The sequence below is a fragment of the Heptranchias perlo genome, chromosome 33 (genome assembly GCF_035084215.1).
Source record: "Heptranchias perlo isolate sHepPer1 chromosome 33, sHepPer1.hap1, whole genome shotgun sequence".
Classification (NCBI taxonomy): domain Eukaryota; kingdom Metazoa; phylum Chordata; class Chondrichthyes; order Hexanchiformes; family Hexanchidae; genus Heptranchias; species Heptranchias perlo.
Window position 1 is genome coordinate 1800295 of NC_090357.1, and position 18343 is coordinate 1818637.

The window sequence follows — 18343 nt, forward strand, 5'->3', positions numbered from 1 at the left end:
AGAGGTGAATGCAAATCCTTTCCATTAGAGCCTGGGTTTAATGTTCTCATCTTCAACTGCTAGCTTTGGGCATTAGCTGATTGACCCTTGGGGGTTTCCATAAGACTTTTTCCATCCTCATCTGTTTTGCAAGATCTTCAGCCAAGTGGATATGAAAATGTTTTATACCAATTCTGTGGATTATCTAAGACAATGCTGTCTAATATGTTCGGCACTCGCCACATGTGGCTAATTGAATTTCTGAATTAGTAAATAAAAATGAGTAAGAGACACTGTTGGGCGTGTGATCTCTATACTCATATTCACACAATGTAGGGCAGGCTCGATGCACTAACAGGTCTTTTCCTGTCTTTTTTTGTATGTTTGTATGACATTTTTAAAACTAACACGCCTTGGTACAGGTGAAGAGTGAGTCAACCAAAGTCTTTCGATGCACCTGACAGTTTGCCTAATTTCCCAAAGGCCCTTGTAACTAACTTGTCCAGTTGTGGTGGTTGATACGATGTACTAATGAGGTAAAAACTTGTTCAGAATAATATTTATTAGAAAAAGTTATACAATAAATAGAAAAATAAAACAACTTCAATGTGTTTTTAGAATGAAAGGAAGGTTATGAAGCTTCCATCAGAGAGAGAGTTATTTGCCAAATGCTGCTGCTCAGTCGAATGTTACCGTGTCCACTTCTGCACTCTGGGACGGAGGCTCATCACGGCTGCTCACCTGGTTCCCTTCTGCCAGAGCTTTGAAATGCTGCAAACAGAAGATGAGAACAGTTGGATGGAGACTGCAAGCGCTTGTAACAGGCAAACACCTGTCCCTGACCACTGCGGCCTTCAGGGGTAAAGTGCATGTCAGAAAAAGTTGAATTTTTAATCCAAAGTGAGTATATGTCACTCCCAATGAGAGCCATTTGTCATGTTGGAACAAAGGGCTGCTGAGCAGTGAGTGTTAAGGGAGTGTCAGGAGTGAGATTCGGGGTCAGAACGAGTGAGACAGATGACTGTAACCTTGTTGAACCACAGAGCTGTGCTTATTTTTCAGAAAGAGAGGGGTGGCTAATTAGATTACAGTTCAAAGGGATGAGTCTCACTGGGCACTAGTAACTTTACATGTAGTCATTTAAGCACTGAGGACTTACAGACCAATTCAGGAAAAAAGACTTGCATTTATATAGTGTCTTTCATGACCTCAGGATGTCCCAAAGCGCTTTACAGCCAATGAAGTACTTTTGAATTGTAGTCACTGTTGTAATGTAGGAAATGCGGCAGCCAATTTGCACACAGCAAGATCCCATTAACAGCAATGTGAAAATAACCAGATCATCTGTTTTAGATGTTGGTTGAGAGATAAATATTGGCCAGGACACTGGGGAGAACCCACTCTTCTTCGAATAGTGTTATGGGATCTTTTACATCCACCTGAGAGGGCAGACGGGGCCTCGGTTAATGTCCCATCCGAAAGACGGCACCTCTGACAGTGCAGCACTCCCTCAGCACTGCACTGGAATGTCAGCCTGGATTTGGTGCTCAAGTGAATCCACAACCTTCTGACTCAGAGGCAAGAGTGCTACCCACTGAGCCACAGCTGATACCTTCATTCAGTGCAATATAGTCTTCTTCAGAGGAGATGAGAACGACAGATGGATAAAGAGAGAAACAGGAAGAATGGTGGGAGTAAGAGGGCCATTTACAAAACTGCCTCTTTCGTAGGGTGGGGGCGGGGGAGGAGGGAAACGAAGGGAGGGTGGCATTCTTGGCATCACTCTGCCAGGCCTGTACTAGAGCCCGTGGGGTAAAGCAAGAGGAAATCGAATAAAGACAAACAGTAAGGCTCATTATTTTCAGTCCTTACCCTGGCATCTCTTACCTGTGAGTTTTTGAACTCAGAGTAGAGGGTGAAAAGCACGTGCAGGGAATGGATGCGGTCCTTGTACACAGGGATATCTAGGATTGCTGCAGAGGGAGGAGAGAAAATAATAATTTTAAAACAAATACTTACAGAGCCTTAGTGTCAACAGCCTGGGCTGCAGCCAATCTAATGGGACATTTCCAGAGAGCCTGAGCTAACGATGACATGAAGAATCTCTATAAATTAACTGTGACGGCTACGCCTGCTATTTAGCTGTGACCTTGCTGAGGTACAGTTCAATAGGGACTGTCAGCCCTCTAGTAACTCCCCTAACTGGCTGTTCTTCATGTGAGTTGCAGCAGGCTATTCATCCATGGGGGGAAGCATCATCACCACGCCTGATCCTGAGCAATATCTACACATGCACACGTGCTTTCTACTTGGGGCAATTGGACAGTGATCAGAAGCAGGTTCCCTGCCGGGCTGTTCCCCACCCTTGCCTGGAGCCTGTGAGGCTAATTGTAACACCCCTACTGTTCCGGCTGAGGAGATGGGCGGACTGAAAGAAGCAGAGTTGAATACAGATCAATGACAGTTCCGGCACAGAACCCAGCACTTCATCTCCTCAGTCTGGATTTTCTCCCAGTGCAAGAGGTTGATGGGACAGAGTTCCAACGCACAGTGTGGCGCCCATTCTGTATCTGTACAGGTTGTGTGAAGTTACCCAATATACTTTCAACTTCCCTCCTGCCAATCACTTAACGCTAACAGCTTGTGCTTACCACAGATCATGTCAATGTACTGGGGCAGGTCGCAGTTGACTTCTGCTGTGGGCAGGCTCACCTAGGTTGAAAGGAGTTACCTCATTTAGCCACTGAGAGAAATATTTCACACTTGCAATACCAACAAGATGTAAAAGTTTACAGCCCTGATCAGACTCACTCACCTTTCCCAAAAGCTCCTCGAACTCTGGTGGCCACTCTTGCATGAGAGTGTCGATATCAGGCATTGGCCTATTGGGGGGAGAAGGGAGAACAGAATACATCAACTCACAGCTACAAGACGAGGGTTTATTCCCCCTCTTCTCCTGAAGGCACTGAGTCTTGCTGGGATACAGTTCCAGAGGCACTGTCCACCACCTGAAGCAGTCACCATGCTTCATATGCAAGCCTAGCTTGTGAAAGTTAACGGGTTATTTGATTAAGCCCAATCCTGTCCTTACTCAATGTCCACACATGCTCAGTCACTGGGCAGGGATTAAGAGGGGGATCCCTGGCTCATTTTCCCCTCCCTAATTCAGAGTGTTGAAGCCAACTGGAGCAGCCTACTGCTTAGGCTGAAATCAACAGACCTCAGCACTGCGTGTGGGGAGGGTCAAAACAATTGGGGAACCTTCTGGTCAGTGCACACACTGAGCTATCAGAGGAACTCCTTCTGTAAACTTTCAAAACAGCAGGCAGCACAGAGTGATGGGTTAAGACACCACAGCCGTGCTGCAATGCTGCACAGCATGACAGAATGTCCCTGTCCCTCCCCGCCACCTCAACTGAGGGGTAACTACACAGGATCAGGTAGTATCCGCTACCAGAGGGGTAAATACACAGGATCAGGTAGTATCCGCTACCAGAGGGATAAATACACAGGATCAGGTAGTATCCGCTACCAGAGGGGTAAATACACAGGATCAGGTATGTCCGTTACCAGAGTGGTAAATACACAGGATCAGGTAGTGTCCACTACCTGAGGGGTAACTACACAGGATCAGGTAGTATCCGCTACCAGAGGGGTAAATACACAGGATCAGGTAGTGTCCGCTACCAGAGGGGTAAATACACAGGATCAGGCTGTTGTTTGGATCCTGAATACTTGATGCATTGAACCCAACAGAAGGGACAGAAAGTGATGTGTTTGGGTGAGGAGAGGAAGAGATGTGACTCACTTGGTGTAGTGGACATTGGCAGGTGGTTTGGACCGGTGCAGCTCGCTGATGCTGTCCATCCAGTTATCAAGAGCTTTTGGATTCTTCTCTGCGTTCTCCAGGCTTTTCACCTTCAATTGCTGCTGGGAAAGAAAGGAATGGTAACTGGACCTTAAAGGCACCTTAAAGCCACATGCAGGTGCGACACTGGAACTTTGATCCAAACACTGCTATACCCATAGCACCGTGGACCAGTAACAGGACTTTTATTGATTTCCTCCCTACCTCTCAGAGTCCCTGACTTATATCTCTAATTTAAAATTCTCATCCTTGCTTTCAAATCCCTCCATGGCTCCTCCCTCCCTATCTCTGTAACCTCCTCCATCCCTACAACCCTCCGAGAACTCTGCGTTCCTACAATTCTTGCCTCTTGTGCATCCCTGATTTCCTCCGTTCCACTATTGGCGGCCGTGCCTTCGCTGTCTAGGCCCTAAGCTCTGGAATTCCCTCCCTAAACCTCTCCACCTCTCTCTCCTCCTTTAAGACCTCCTTAAAACCTCTTTGACCAAGCTTTGGTCATCTGTCCTAATATCTCCTGATGTGGCTTGGTGGCAAATTTTGACTGATAATCGCTCCCGAGATGCGCCTTGGGACGTTTTACTTCATTAAAGGTGCTGTATAAATGCAAGTAGTTGTTATTGTACTGGGATATCGTTTGACCTCTCATACATCACCCAAATGACCACATGCAAGTCTGAACAGTGATGTTGGCAGTCAATTCAATCACAGGCTGTATCTCAATTCAGTCTTTTCCTGTCCTCACCTGACGCGTACACATACTTCCCAATGGAGGCACTGGAGAAGGAATCCTGGCTGATTTTTCCCGGCTTTGCCCAACCTGCCAGGTTGTTCCCGTGAATCCCATGACAAGGGAATGTGTTAATAAGAATAATTAAATTTAGCTGCATTTAAATTGCACATATGGTATCAAACACTGTCGCTGGTTCATGATATTTATTGAACCGGATGCACGACCAAACAACAAGAGCAGCACAAGCTGCAGTGCCATCACTGGGCAGATTCAGTGCACTGGCACCAATGCATTAAAGGAAATATCACTTAAAACATACACTTTTTGCGTGATGCTCTGAATTAATCCTCTCAAATTGCTCCCACCCCTAGTGAGATACCTGTAATCACCAGCACTTAATCCTACAGCTCAAAGCACTCTCTCTAGACACAAGTCTGGAAGGACAAAATCTAGAAATATGCTGCTGGCTATTTTTCATAGTTCAAGCAGACACACTGTAGAAATTTCATCCAATCTCCATTACACTTTACTGAATACCCAGCGAGAACACTCAGCTGGTTTTGGCGGTTGGGTTAATCAATGGTGTTACAGCAGAGGCTGTGTCGCCTCTATTAATGTACTGCCTGTCTCCTTACCGTGATGCTGTGCTGCTTCGAATTCTCAGTCAGCCACAGTGACAGTACAGTTGGGTCAGACTGTTTCGCACAAGGTTCATCCAACGGGATCAGGCCCAGGTTGTCAGGCTTCCCATCGGGGCGAGGTACCTGCAGGTCACATGGGAAATAACACAACCATTCAGGGGAAATCATAGCGAAAATCTTCACATAACTATCTGAATCAATCGCCCAATGGTGGGCTGGTAGGACTGGAGTCAGTAAACAGTTTAATCCTTAACGCGCCACACGAGTTGACCTGCTCAGCTGCGACCAGGCTCAGTGGGCTGTTGATCAGCTGACTCACTTGTCAGCAGCCATTCCTGGTTTGATGCATTTCTATGATGTGTGGAACAGGCGAAAATCAATAGAGAGCGTTTTAAGAGGAAAAAAATGGTTAGAATAGAATAAATGACCAAAAAATTCAAGTTAAAACTAAACTAGGAAAACAAGAATGGAGAAGGGGGGAAACTATGTATGGTAATAAAATAATTTCCTTCTGTACCTTCAAAAAAGCGTCGATATCACCCACTGAAGGAATGAAGTCAGGAATGAATGGCTTCAGTTTGTGATCCAGCTCGATGGATTGTGGAGTGTACCTGTCACACACAAGCACAAGCATGCTCAAACTTACAACCACGTCTCAACTCTTGTTTAATAACATAGATGGTGAGACTCCCTTTCCCTACCTTGGGTCTCCATGAGCTATTGCTAACTGCAGGGTGCTGGGAGGGGAGAAAGGAGCCCAGAGTGACTCCCCCTCTTTGTGGGGAACTGCCTGTCCTCCACTTTACACTGGCAGTATATGGGTAAAATCACACCTTTCAACGGGCTGCTGAGAGGTGCACAAGAGTGTCCCAAGATGACTCGCCCACTGATCACCATCCCCTCTCCATGGAAAAAACCTGCCCTCTGCTCAGTGCTGCCCATAGTAATGTGGCTCAGAGCAGCAACTCGCTGTGTGGGGAAATCATCTGAGCAAACTCGGGTGCTACTATTTAAATATGTAACTAAGTATTTATAGTAATTTGGTGTGTACAATACTGCATGGATTGATACAATCAATTCTAATAATCAGTTTTTCACATACGAACAGGCTGCACAGGTACACAGCAAGTTAGGAGCATGCTGCACAGGTACACAGCAAGTTGGGAGCATGCTGCACAGGTACACTGCAAGTTGGGAGCATGCTGCACAGGTACACAGCAAGTTGGGAGCATGCTGCACAGGTACACAGCAAGTTGGGAGCATGCTGCACAGGTACACTGCAAGTTGGGAGCATGCTGCACAGGTACACTGCAAGTTAGGAACAAGTTGCACAGGTACACTGCAAGTTAGGAACAAGTTGCACAGGTACACTGCAAGTCAGCCTGCAGTTATTAATATAAGATTGCCAACTTGTTCTGGCAGTGGAAATCCATTTTTCCATGAATCTCAGGAACTGTCACTGGATTCACCAGTTCCACTTCTGCCTGGCACCTGTTGGAGAACAGTGGCTGGTGGAAGTGTAAATTGGGGGAGATTGTCACTGAGAGACTGGTATAGAACCACTCTCTCAAAACCGTCGCTGGAATATAAAAGCACACAGAGACACAGGTATCCAAATGAAATAAATGATTGGCTGGCTGTTACCGTGTGATATACTGGAAAAGCTCCTTTATCTCAGTGGAAGTGGGAAGATGCTCATAATCTGCAGGGTCATATGCACTGAAAGGGAGAGAACATTCCAGATTATAGACAGTGACTCAGTTTTCTGATCCTATCAGTAATACTAGCCAGTAAATAGTATCACAGTAAATGGCATCACAATGAAACCATTAAACAGTGGGGAGAGAGTCTGCCAAAAAGAACATTACTCAGGGACCAGAGGAAATAAGTCTTTCCCTAAGCACCTTATCAAAACCCTTTAAATGTTAAAAACCTCAATTAAATCCCCTCTTAGTCTTCTCTGCTTTAGTGAAAATAGTCCCTGTTTCTCAAGTCTCATCCTGTGATTACAGTTTCTCATCCCTGGCATAAATAAACTGCCTGTTGGTTTGTAGCCGAGCCTCAGCCTGATCGTGTGTATTCGATCCATCCACTGCAGCATGTTATACAGCGGACGCACAGTGGCAAAGCTTCTCTGTTCAGCCCCTGGGTCTTGCTCCAGTTGCCCTAGACATTGTGCAGGTTAAGGCACGCAGTGGATAAGAGGTCTGCTAACAGCAAGGTCAGTGACAATGAACCCAAGGAGATTATTTAGCGTAAAAAACAAAAGGCGTAGAAGCCAGTTATTTTAAACAGGTTAACACCGGTGCTAAAATAACACTGATCAGAAAACCTAGCAAATGTGTCGGCAACATGGTGAATAGCAGATAGTCTTCTCTGCATTTCGAGTGAAATTGTAAATGGGCTCAAAAAGAACAGGCTCACTGGAAATACCGACTGCAGAAAATCACTGGCTGTTTATAGTCTCACTGACCCGGAAAATCAGCTCCAAAAACGTGTCACCTGGAGCTTTGCAGCGAAGCCATACTCATCTCCAGAGTCACTAATCGAGTACAGTCCCCACTGCACATAGCGGGCGCTTTCGTGCTAATGTGATTTGCCCACTATACGTGGTGCACGGTAAAACATTAATAGGTTACAGCAAAGAGATAACTCCCGTAATTGTTAACAGTGCGAACAGCTGATTGAAGCTGACACCGTCTGAAATCAACGGCGCTTTTAAAAAGTCGGTAAGTACTGAACTGCACGAAATAGTCGGCACGCTTAATACGTTATAAACAGCACCTTTGTAACTGACGCCTTTGGTAATAGAAAACGGTTAGCACCATTTGCCCAATATAGGCGGCTGCCCGTGATAAGTGTGGATGGGGTAAGTGGTGGGGACTGCACTACAATACTGCAATTCAGTCACTCCTCAGACTCTTAACTGATGCTTCCTGCAGCTTCAGACATTCAGTCCAAAAAGGCTGACAGCTCTGGCTACTTTTATCTGTGCCCATTATAAAATGGAGATGTTAATGCCCTTTTAAGTTACAATGTCCATAAACTCCAACTGGTCTAAAACGCAGCCGACCACAAACCATCCCGCACTAAGCCCTCCTCACCCTGTCCCCACTGACCCACACTGGCTCCCTCTCCCCCAACGCATCCAATTTAAAATCCTCGTCCTTATCTTCAAATCCCTCAAAGGCTGCACACCTCCATAACTCTGTAATCTCTTCCACCTTTAGGCCCCTCCCACACCCTTCAGTCCTCCGACTCTGGCCTCCTGTGTATCCTTCCCCCTTTGCCCCAGCATTCGGGACAGAGCTTTCAGTCAACCTCTGGAACTGCCTCCCTAAACCGTTCCACCTCGCTCTCCTCCTCTGAACACCTTATCACAACCCATCTTTTTCACCTAGCCTTCAGTCGCCTCGCCTAACCCTCTCCCATATCTCGACATCCATTGCTATTAATATTTCTCTGTAAAGTGCCTTGAGACATGTTGTATGTTAAATGCAAAAAGTTGTTGTTGAGTGTCCAGACCTCAATATCTTGGGGCGGGAGAATGAGACCATCCAGACTGTACTAGTTCAGAGATTAGAGGCAGGCCAGTCCTCCCAGGATATAATGCACCACCTCCAGCTTTCACTGCACACTTGTAGTTTTCAGTTCTCACCCCTCCTCTGGAGGCACCAGCTCTTACTGGGGTATGTTTCCACGGACACCAGCTGCTATCAGTACCTCTCACAAGTACCCCTTTGGCACGTGTAAACCTCGACAGTGAATGTCGGCAGGGTATTTGGCCATAGGAGGCATCCCATCCTTACCCGATGTCCATGCCCATGCATTTTCCAGCAAGAGCCACTGGACCGTGATCAAGACTGTGAACCCTGGCTAATGTTTTCCCCTTCCCCAGCCCAGGGGCGCCGCAGCCAACTGTAGCGACCCAACTGTTGCCCCAGTTGAGATCAGCACGGACCAGGGGTTTTACCTGGAGTACTCTGGTCCGTACGGCTCAATAACACATCACGTGGTGCACTTATCCATTGAGCCACCAGGGAGAGCTCTTGGGCTTTCATTTCCATTCATTGTCTGACTCACCCTTCTGGTGGCGCTCCATGCTCCTCATCATCTTCATCAGATTCTGTCTCATCCGAATCTTCATCTTCCTCCTCATCCTCGTTCTCCACAAACCCTTGCTGCATGGGCTTTGATCCTTTCTTTTTCTCCTGTTGAATAAATACAAAGACTGCCCAGCTCTAAGGAGAAATAACTTCAGCCGATCATGTTTCTTGCTCGTTGTTCCTAAGGACTCTCGTCCCTAAGTCTCTCACTTTTATACTTCCTCTGTGAGCAGAACCTTGGTTCATTTTCCCTCCCCTAGAGGTGATCCTGGGAGTTCTGTAGGAGTGGCTGCCTCTGCTACCTTGCCCATTGACCATGATTGACAGTGAGAGCCTAGGCAGTGAGTGTCTCGGCTGAGCCTGATCCTGTTCACACACATGCACAAGAGTCCATGGACAGTGATCAGGAGCAGGAACCTTGGCTGATTGCCCTCTTCTCTAATCTTAGCCCAATTGGAGCACCTCAACTGAGATCAGCTAACTCAGCGCAGACCTAGCCTGGGGCCAGCCCTTCTGGCTCAGTTCTGGACTGGGCAATCCATTTTCCCACTGAGTTATCTAGGGACCTGCATGAACACTGCAGGCAGTCCTCTGTGATCAGCTAACAGGAGTACATATTCACAGGAGAATGAGGTACAATGTCAACATCTACTTCCCTGAAAAGAACACAAGAAACTCGAATTGAGACAGGGCATTCAGCCTGTAGAGCTCACCCTTTGTATTCTGTACAGGTACAGGTCTTGCCTGGTGCTGAGGCCCAGCACAGAGTCTCTTCCTCTGCAGTGGAACACTATTTTCTTAACTATTTTCTAGTGCCTTCTTCAGTCAGCCTTTGGTACTGTACCTAAGTGATCATTTTAAGGTGTGAGCTGAGATTGTGAATGTCAGCGGGAGGCATTACAGCCAAGTTCAATCATTTCCTCACTCGATGTCTACACACATGCAGCATTTTCCAGCAAAAGTGACTGAATCGTGACCAGGAGCGAGAATCCTGGCTGACTGCCCCTTCTCTCTAACTCAGAGCCAAGGACAATTTTACCATCCCTACCATAACCACAGCTTAGACCAGTTAACTCAGTACGAGGACTGAACCCAGGAGCTTGATGGACTGCATGGCTCAGCTCAAGGTCTTAAATCAGCTGAGCTGCTCGGTGAAGTCCACAATCAGCCATTTTTAATGATAGAGGAGAGAGAGAGAGAGAGACTGCTAGGCTCCTCAGCTGGCCAAACACTCCGTTCTGGTGGTCGTGGGTCTGCTACAGTCCTTTAAAGAAGCTGTCAAGTTCCCGAGGGAGACCACCACTGGAATGTATGGGGAGGGATGCATCACAGGAAACCATGATCACCTGGAATTTGCTCAACTGCCTTATGGAGCTGGAGAGGAATCTCCCCAGAGCTTTTCCTGAAATTGGCTATAGATTCTTTCCCCCACTCTCTCAGGATTTGGCATCACTAGCAGCTGACGAGGGTGGTACACATGGTTGAGCAGTCTTGTGTACAGAAGGCATTGATGAGCCCGACAGCCTCTTCTTGCCCTTTTCATATGCTCAATATAAATGAGAGCTACACCAAGTATGGAGAAGGACTGTAAGAGAATCCATTCATCAGCCAACGTACCTGCCCAGCTTTTCCAAGATGGCTGCCAGCATCGAGACACAATGAGGCTTTGAGCACTAACCCAGGGAGTGAAGAATCACCGCAGTCATTCATTACTGCAATCCATCTAATTGCGTTTTGAAATCTTATGCTGTATTTGTTACTATTGTAGCGATGATTGGGATGAAATCCGTTGCCTTTGTGGAATATGTGTATTTTCACGATCTGCTATCTACACCCACACTGTTACATGACTTCCCACGGACTTTGAGCACTCAGGGTGTAGCAACTCGCTGTTCCCTGGAAAGCAAGACTCTCACAAGTCGGAAAAAAGCAAGTTCTCCATCCTAGTTGGCTCTTAGAATCATAGAAAGATTACAGCATGGAAGGAGGCCATTCGGCCCATCGAGTCCGTGCCGACTCTATGCAAGAGCAATCCAGCTAGTCCCACTCCCCCGTCCTATCCTCATAGCCCTGCAATTTTTTCCCTTTCAAGTACTTATCCAGTTCCCTTTTGAAAGTTATGATTGAATTTGCCTCCACTCACCCTCTCTGGCAGTGCATTCCAGATCCTAACCAGTCGCTGTGTGAAAACGTTTTTTCTCATGTCACATACACATTTTCTTCAACTGGGTTTCTCCATTTTAAAAACATGCATGCACCCAAATCCAACCTGCTGGTGTTAAATGTATGAAAGGGAATGTGTGTACACTCACAAGCAGCTTGTGTTGGGTTACTGTGTAAGAGCAATGTGTGCACGGATCTGAGGGTGATGTTACCTTGGAGCCACATATTCCTCACGTGTAGTGTTGGTGTGTAAAGGCAGACAGGTGTGCATGCAGAGCCTGGTCTGAGTAGTAGTAATGTGCAAGTATGAATGTGTGTGTTACCTCTGTGGGTGTTATCTTACTGTTATCCTCCTCGTACTCATCGCTGCTGTTATCTGCCATGATTCTGGTCTGGGACCGATTTGACCTGGGACCAGCTGAAAGCAAACAGAAGAAAATATCAGTAAATCTTTTGAGTCTTGGTTCCAGGCCTACTGCAAACAGGCAATGGCTGTGAACGTGCAGCCAGGTCGTGATATACATTACATGTATAAATGGTGTTGTCATTTTCACCCTAGTTCAGATAAAGAGGTCTTAATATTGGTGACTAAGAAAGAAGGGGATAGATTAATGGTTGCACACTGCAGTGAAGCGGCCAGGGTCTGAGTGCACACCCATCTGATGCCACACACCAGTAATTTAATGCACAGCGTAAAAACCAAATGCCAGTGATACAAGGTCAGTTCAGGCTACTTTCCAGATATCAACAGTACATACTACCAGTGAAGCAGAGCACGTCTCTCTCCACCGATTAGGTTAACAGAATGTGGCAACAGGTTCAGTTAAAACTGTTATAAAACACTACAGATCTGTTGTGAAGGGGGCGAGGGTTAGTGTAGAGGAAGAGGACCTGTTTTTTAGGCTCAAGACCTTTCAATGCAACTACTGCAGGACCAGTGAAATAAATTGAAATGCTGCAGGCCAGTTTTAGAATCATAGAATGGTTACAGCACTGAAGGAGGCCATTTGGCCCATCGAGCAAGAGCAAGAGCAATCCAGCTAGTCCCACTCCCCCCCCTCTTTCTCCGTAACCCTGCAAATTTTTCTTCTTCAGGTACCTATCTAATTCCTTTTTGAAAGCCACAATTGACCCTGCTTCCACCACCCTTTCAAGCAGCGCATTCTAGATCCTAACCACTCGCTGCGTAAAAAAGTTTTTCCTCATGTTGCCTTTGGTTCTTTTGCCAATCACCTTAAACCTGTGTCCTCTGGTTTGCCAGTGGGAACAGTTTCTATTTATTTACTTTGTCTAGACCCTTCATGATTTTGAACTCCTCTATCAAATCTCCTCTCAACATTCTCTGCTCTAAGGAGAACAATCCCAGCTTTTCCAGTCTATCCATGTAACTGAGGTCCCTCATCCCTGGAACCATTCTAGTAAATCTTCTCTGCATTCTCTCTAAGGCCTTCACATCCTTCCTAAAGTGCAGTGCCCAGAATTGGACACAATATTTCGAACCAGTGTTTTATAAAGGTTCAATATAACACCCTCACTTTTGCACTCTATGCCTCTATTTATAAAGCCCAGGATCCCGTATGCTTTCTTAACTGCTTTCTCAATTTGTCATGCCACCTTCAACAACCTGTGTACATATACCCCCAGTTTTCTCTGTTCCTGCACCCCCTTTAGTTTATACTGCCTCTTCTCATTCTTCCTACCAAAATATATCACCTCACACTTCTCAGCATTAAATTTCATCTGCCACGTGTCCATCCATTCTATCAGCCTATGTCCTCTTGAAGTCTATCACTATCCTCCTCACTGTTTACTACACTTTCAAGTTTTGTGTCATCTGCAAATTTTGAAATTGTGCCCTGTATACCCAAGTCCAAGTCATTAATATATAACAAGAAAAGCAGTGGTCCCAGTACCGACCCCTGGGGAACCCCACTGTATACCTCCCTCCAGTCTGAATAACAACCGTTCACGACTACCCTCTGTTTCCTGTCACTTAGCCAATTTCGTACCATGCTGCCACTGCCCCTTTTATTCCATGGGCTTCAATCTTGATGACAAGCCTATTATGTGGCTCTTTATCAAATGCCTTTTGGAAGTCCATATACACCACATCAACCGCATTGCCCTCATCTACCCTCTCTGTTACCTCATCAAAAAACTCAATCAAGTTAGTAAAACACGATTTGCCTTTAACAAATCCGTGCTGGTTTTCCCTTATTAATCTACACTTGTTCAAGTGACTATTAATTTTGTCCCAGATTATTGTTTCTAAAAGTTTCCTCACCACCGAGGTTAAAATGACTGGCCTGTAGTTGGGGTTTATCTTTACATCCTTTTTTGAACAAGGATATAACATTTGCAATTCTCCAGTTCTCCGGCACCACCCCGTGTCTAAGGAGGTTTGGAAGATTGTGGCGAGTACTTCTGCAATTTCCACCCTTACTTCCCTCAGCAACCTAGGATGCATCCCATCCAGACCTGGTGACTTGTCTATTGTAAGTACAATCAGCCTTTCTAGTACCTCCTCTTTATCAATTTTTATCCTGTACAGTATCTCTCAACTACCTCCTCTTTTACTGTGGCTTTGGCCGTATCTTCTTCCTTGGTAAAGACAGATGCAAAGTACTCATTTAGTACCTCAGCCATGCCCTCTGCCTCCATGCGTAGATCTCCTTTTTGGTTCCAATCGTCCCCACCCCTCCTCTTACTACCCGTTTACTGTTTATATGCCCATAGAAGACTTTTGGATTCCCTTTTATGTTAGCCGTCAGTCTATTTACATACTCTCTCTTTGCCCCTCTTATTTCCTTTTTATCTTCCCCTCTGAACTTTCTATACTCAGCCTGGTTCTCACTTGTATTAACAACCTGACATCTGTCATACGCCCCCTTTTTCTGCTTCATCTTGCTCACTATCTCTTTCGTCATCAGGGAGGTCTGGCTTTGGTCGTCCGATCTTTTCCCCTGGTGGGAATGTATCTAGACTGTAGCCGAACCATCTATTCTTTAAAGGCCACCCATTGTTCAATTACAGTTTTGCCTGCCAATCTTTAAATCCAATTTAATCGGGCCAGATCCATTCTCGTCCCATTGAAATCGGCCCTCCTCCAATTAAATATTTTTACTCTAGATTGCTCTGTGTCTTTTTCCATAGTTAATCTAAACCTTATGATACTATGATCACTGTTCCCTAAATGTTCCCCCATTGACACTTGCTCCACTTGATCCATCTCATTTCCCCAGAACCCGATCCAGCAATGCCTCCTTCCTCGTTGGGCCAGAAACTTACTGATCAAGAAAGTTCGCCTGAACACACTTCAGAAATTCTTCCCCTTCTTTGCCCTTTACACTATTACTGTCCCAGTCTATATTAGGGTGGTTGAAGTCCCCCTTTATCACTACTCTATAGTTCTTGCACCTTCTGTAATTTCCCTGCAAATTTGCTCCACTACATCCTTCCCACTAGTTGGTGGCCTATAGAATACATCCAGTAGTGTAGCGGCACCTCTATTGTTTCTTAACTCTAGCCAAACAGATTCTGTCCTTGACCCCTCAAGGACATCCCCTTCTCCAGCACTGCAATATTCTCCCTAATCAATACTGCCACCACCCTCCCCTCCTTTTTTTCCTTCCCTATCTTTCCTGAACACCTTGTATCCAGGGATATTTAGTACCCAATCCTGCCCTTTTTTGAGCCAGGTCTACCACTAGAGGAGAGGTAGAGTTCGATAGTCACTGGGTGCTTGCAGTGGCGGGAGCCCAGCACTCCAGCAATAACTGCAGGGTCTGGGTATAAAACACTTGGGGATCTGAGCATCTTGGCACCCCTGGGTCCTGACTAATGTGCACTCACAAACCCCAACACAGCGCACACCGTTATATTCTGGAGTGGACTCCTTGACGCCTCAGTGAGCAGCTGAGCAATGTCAGGTTTGATCTCCAGTACATGCTGAGTTAGCAGGTCTCAGCTGCGGAAGAGTAAGGGGAGCTGTAGTTGGACTCAGTGTCTCTGGGGTAGGGAGAAGAAAAAATACCCGGAATGGTTCCCAATCCTGATCATTAACCAGTGATTCCTGTTCAAAGTAAGTACATGTGCGTGGAGATCGAGTGGGAACGGAATCAGGCTCATATAGTGAATAGCTAGTCAATACTCACTCTCAAGGCTCATGTATAAATAACAGCTATTTGGGTAAGATACAAGAGGGCACTCTGTGTCCCTGGAATTGTACCTCTTTCAGAGTCACTGTCTTCACAAGAGGAGGGAAAGATGTTACAGATTTTATTAAAAGACAGCCACAAGTGGTTTCAGCCAACATATCTTTTGTTTATTCAGTTTAAAACACACTACAAGCATCTCAAACAGAATAAGTTACAGTCAGCAGTGAATATCATTGATATCTGCACCCGTGACTTTGTCTCTGACGATTTCTCTCATCAACCTCACCCACTGAGGTATTTGCCATGTCATGTCATGCTAGTCCATGTGTTACTCAGCATGTACTACACTCCAGTCTGTGCATTGCCCAGTGTGTAACATGTTCTGGTCTGTGAGCCCTCCTCTATATATCTCACCCTTGCACCACACACTACTATTCACTTGTACTTACCAGGCTGCCTTGGGGATGGAGTGTAGATGCTCGCTACTTCTTCAGAATCATTGACATCCAGACTTTCATCATAAGGCTGGTTAGTAACGAGCTTTGTCTGAAAACAAATTAAAAGGTTCTTTCAATTTAATGAAATAACTGGTTTCAAAAGTTGAAGCAAATCAGTCGTTTGTGCTGTACTTTACAAAATAAACACCCTGGGCTAAAGAATTGGGGGGGGGGGGGAGAGGCAGGGGGAAGGAATCAGCAAGGGTCTCCATTCCTGATCATTATCCAGTAACTCGTGTGCCAGGCAAGTACCTGTAGTCCCGTACCAAGTCAGAGTCCAAGCCTTCCGAGGAGGAAATAAAGAGTTGTCAGCATGCATCTATCAGGAGGTTCACCGCATTCAGGTTAACCTCACCCATGTAAACACACTGGATATCAGCACACCTACCAGTCCTGGTACATCACTGGATATTATTTACATTCAGTCTGTTATAAAAAGAAAATGATTCATACAGCGTTTTATCACATGTCTCAGAAATGTACCAAAGCACCTCACGTAAAATGGATTACTCTGAAGTGCAGTCACTTTTGTTATGTAGGCAAACACAGGAGTCACCTTGTGTACAGCGAGATCCCATAGATACCATGCGTTAATTGACTAGTTAATGTGTTTTTGGTGGTGTTGGCTGAGGGAAGATGTTGGGCAGGACATCAGGAGAACCCCCTGCTCTCTTAGTAGTGCCATAGGATCTTTAACATCCACCTGAACTAATGGAGCAGCAGGCAGCAAGGCTTTGGTTTAACATCTTTGAATTTTACAACACAGGAGGGCATTCGCCCCTCTGTACTTGTGCCAGCTCTCCGTAAGAGCTATCCACTTAGTCCCGTTCCTCTGCCCTATCTCTACACCCTTTTATGTCTTTCTTTTTAAAATATTTATCCACTTCCCTTTTAAAAGCCATTATGGATTCTGCTTCTAGTGCAGTTTCTGATACAGCAATTCCATGTCCTAACAATTGTCTGGATAAAAACAATTCTCCTAACCTCTCCCTTCATTCTTTTTAAGTGTCAGCTTGGTTCAGTCAGTCTCACTCTTGCCTCTGAGTCAGAAGGTCATGGGTTTGAGTCCTACTCCAGAGACTTGAGCACATAATCCAGGCTGACCTTTCATTGCAGTAATGAGGGAGCGCTGCACTGTCCGAGGTGCCGACCTTTGGACAAGATGCTAAACCCATCTGTCTCCTCAGGTGGATGTTAAAGATCCCACAGCACTATTTATAAAAGGGACACGTCTTGTGACAAAGGCATTGTTTCTGTTACTAACGCCGCGCAGGCAATAGCAGTTTCTAACCTCTAACCTTAACCCCAACCCCAAATTGGTGTCACCAGCGTAATGCAGGGCAGACTGCGGTGCCGTTGGTCACTCCCTTATAGAAGAGCAGGGGAGTTCTCCCGGTGGGATGACCAGCATTCCTCCCTCAATCAACACCACCACAAACACATTAACTGGTCATTCATCTCATTGCTGTTTGTGGGATCTTGCTGTGCGCACACTGGCCGCCCCCATCGGCTGTCCCGCGCTCCGGGGACGGAGACCGCTGTATTAACAGGTCCTTCTCCTGATGTTAAGTTTAGGCCCGGCAGGGAGAGCAGATCCCCCCCGCCCCCGTTTAGCTGATCGCACCCAGTCATTACTTTCAGCTGCTCTCCCGGCTGTTTAACCCTCATCCACAGGCCGCCCCTCGGCCGATGCAACGCCGCGCTGGGGGTGACCGGCCCGAGGCTCGAGGCCCGGCCCGTCCGCGGGCACCCGTGTCACTGAGGTTCGATAAACGGGACGAGAGTCAGGCGGCTCCAACACTGAGCACGGGCCCCCGATATTCGGCCTATTCACCGCGTCCTAGGCCCCGTTGCTATGGTTACCTTCGCTCCCTCAGAGTCTGACTCCGCCATTAACTCTGCCGCCAAACACATTCGCCAAAGAGCGTAAGAAACGTCAAGAGAATACACCGGTATCGGACCTCCCACAGCAGCGCGACCGGCAGGCGATGAGAGGGCGGTACCGTTGCAATTTGCAGTGGCTGCAGCCTATTTTTCAAAGTTACTTTAATTTCACTGGTCACATTTTACCTGGCCATTTATCACATTGCTGTTTGTGGGATCTTGCTGTGTGCAAATTGGCTGCTGCATTTCTTACAACAGTGATTACACTTCAAAAGTACTTCATTTACTATAAAGCGCTTTGGGCTATCCTGAGGTTGT

The 18343-nt window shown here is 46.3% G+C and overlaps 1 protein-coding gene across 3 annotated transcripts; it reads right to left on the bottom strand.

Annotated features, from left to right (window-relative positions):
• Window positions 1-523: 523 nt before the first annotated feature.
• ift46 (intraflagellar transport 46 homolog (Chlamydomonas)) lies at window positions 524-18105 on the bottom strand. 3 transcript variants are annotated; one of them, XM_067970840.1, is made up of 12 exons: window positions 18005-18105; window positions 16094-16190; window positions 11811-11905; window positions 9302-9429; window positions 6863-6937; window positions 5736-5829; window positions 5213-5341; window positions 3788-3909; window positions 2795-2861; window positions 2631-2691; window positions 1867-1952; window positions 524-750 (listed from the first exon to the last, which is right to left on the bottom strand). In XM_067970840.1, the coding sequence occupies exons 1-12, from the start codon at window positions 18053-18055 to the stop codon at window positions 658-660; spliced, it is 1098 nt and encodes a 365-aa protein (XP_067826941.1). In that variant the 5' UTR covers window positions 18056-18105; the 3' UTR covers window positions 524-657. The 3 variants fall into 3 exon arrangements, with proteins under 3 accessions (XP_067826941.1, XP_067826942.1, XP_067826943.1); XM_067970841.1 differs by having other exon boundaries at window positions 3788-3906; window positions 18005-18104; XM_067970842.1 differs by lacking the exon at window positions 18005-18105 and adding an exon at window positions 17777-17993.
• Between the last annotated feature and the right edge of the window lie 238 nt (window positions 18106-18343).

Bases quoted from the DNA above. Each gene is read 5' to 3' on its own strand.
- ift46 (XM_067970840.1), bottom strand. From the start codon at position 18,055: ATGTGTTTGGCGGCAGAGTTAATGGCGGAGTCAGACTCTGAGGGAGCG. The intron at 16,191-18,004 runs GTAACCATAGCA...ATTTGTTTTCAG, and splicing joins CAGACTCTGAGGGAGCGAAG to ACAAAGCTCGTTACTAACCA. The intron at 2,862-3,787 runs GTGAGTCACATC...TCCCCCCAATAG, and splicing joins GCCAATGTCCACTACACCAA to GCCAATGCCTGATATCGACA.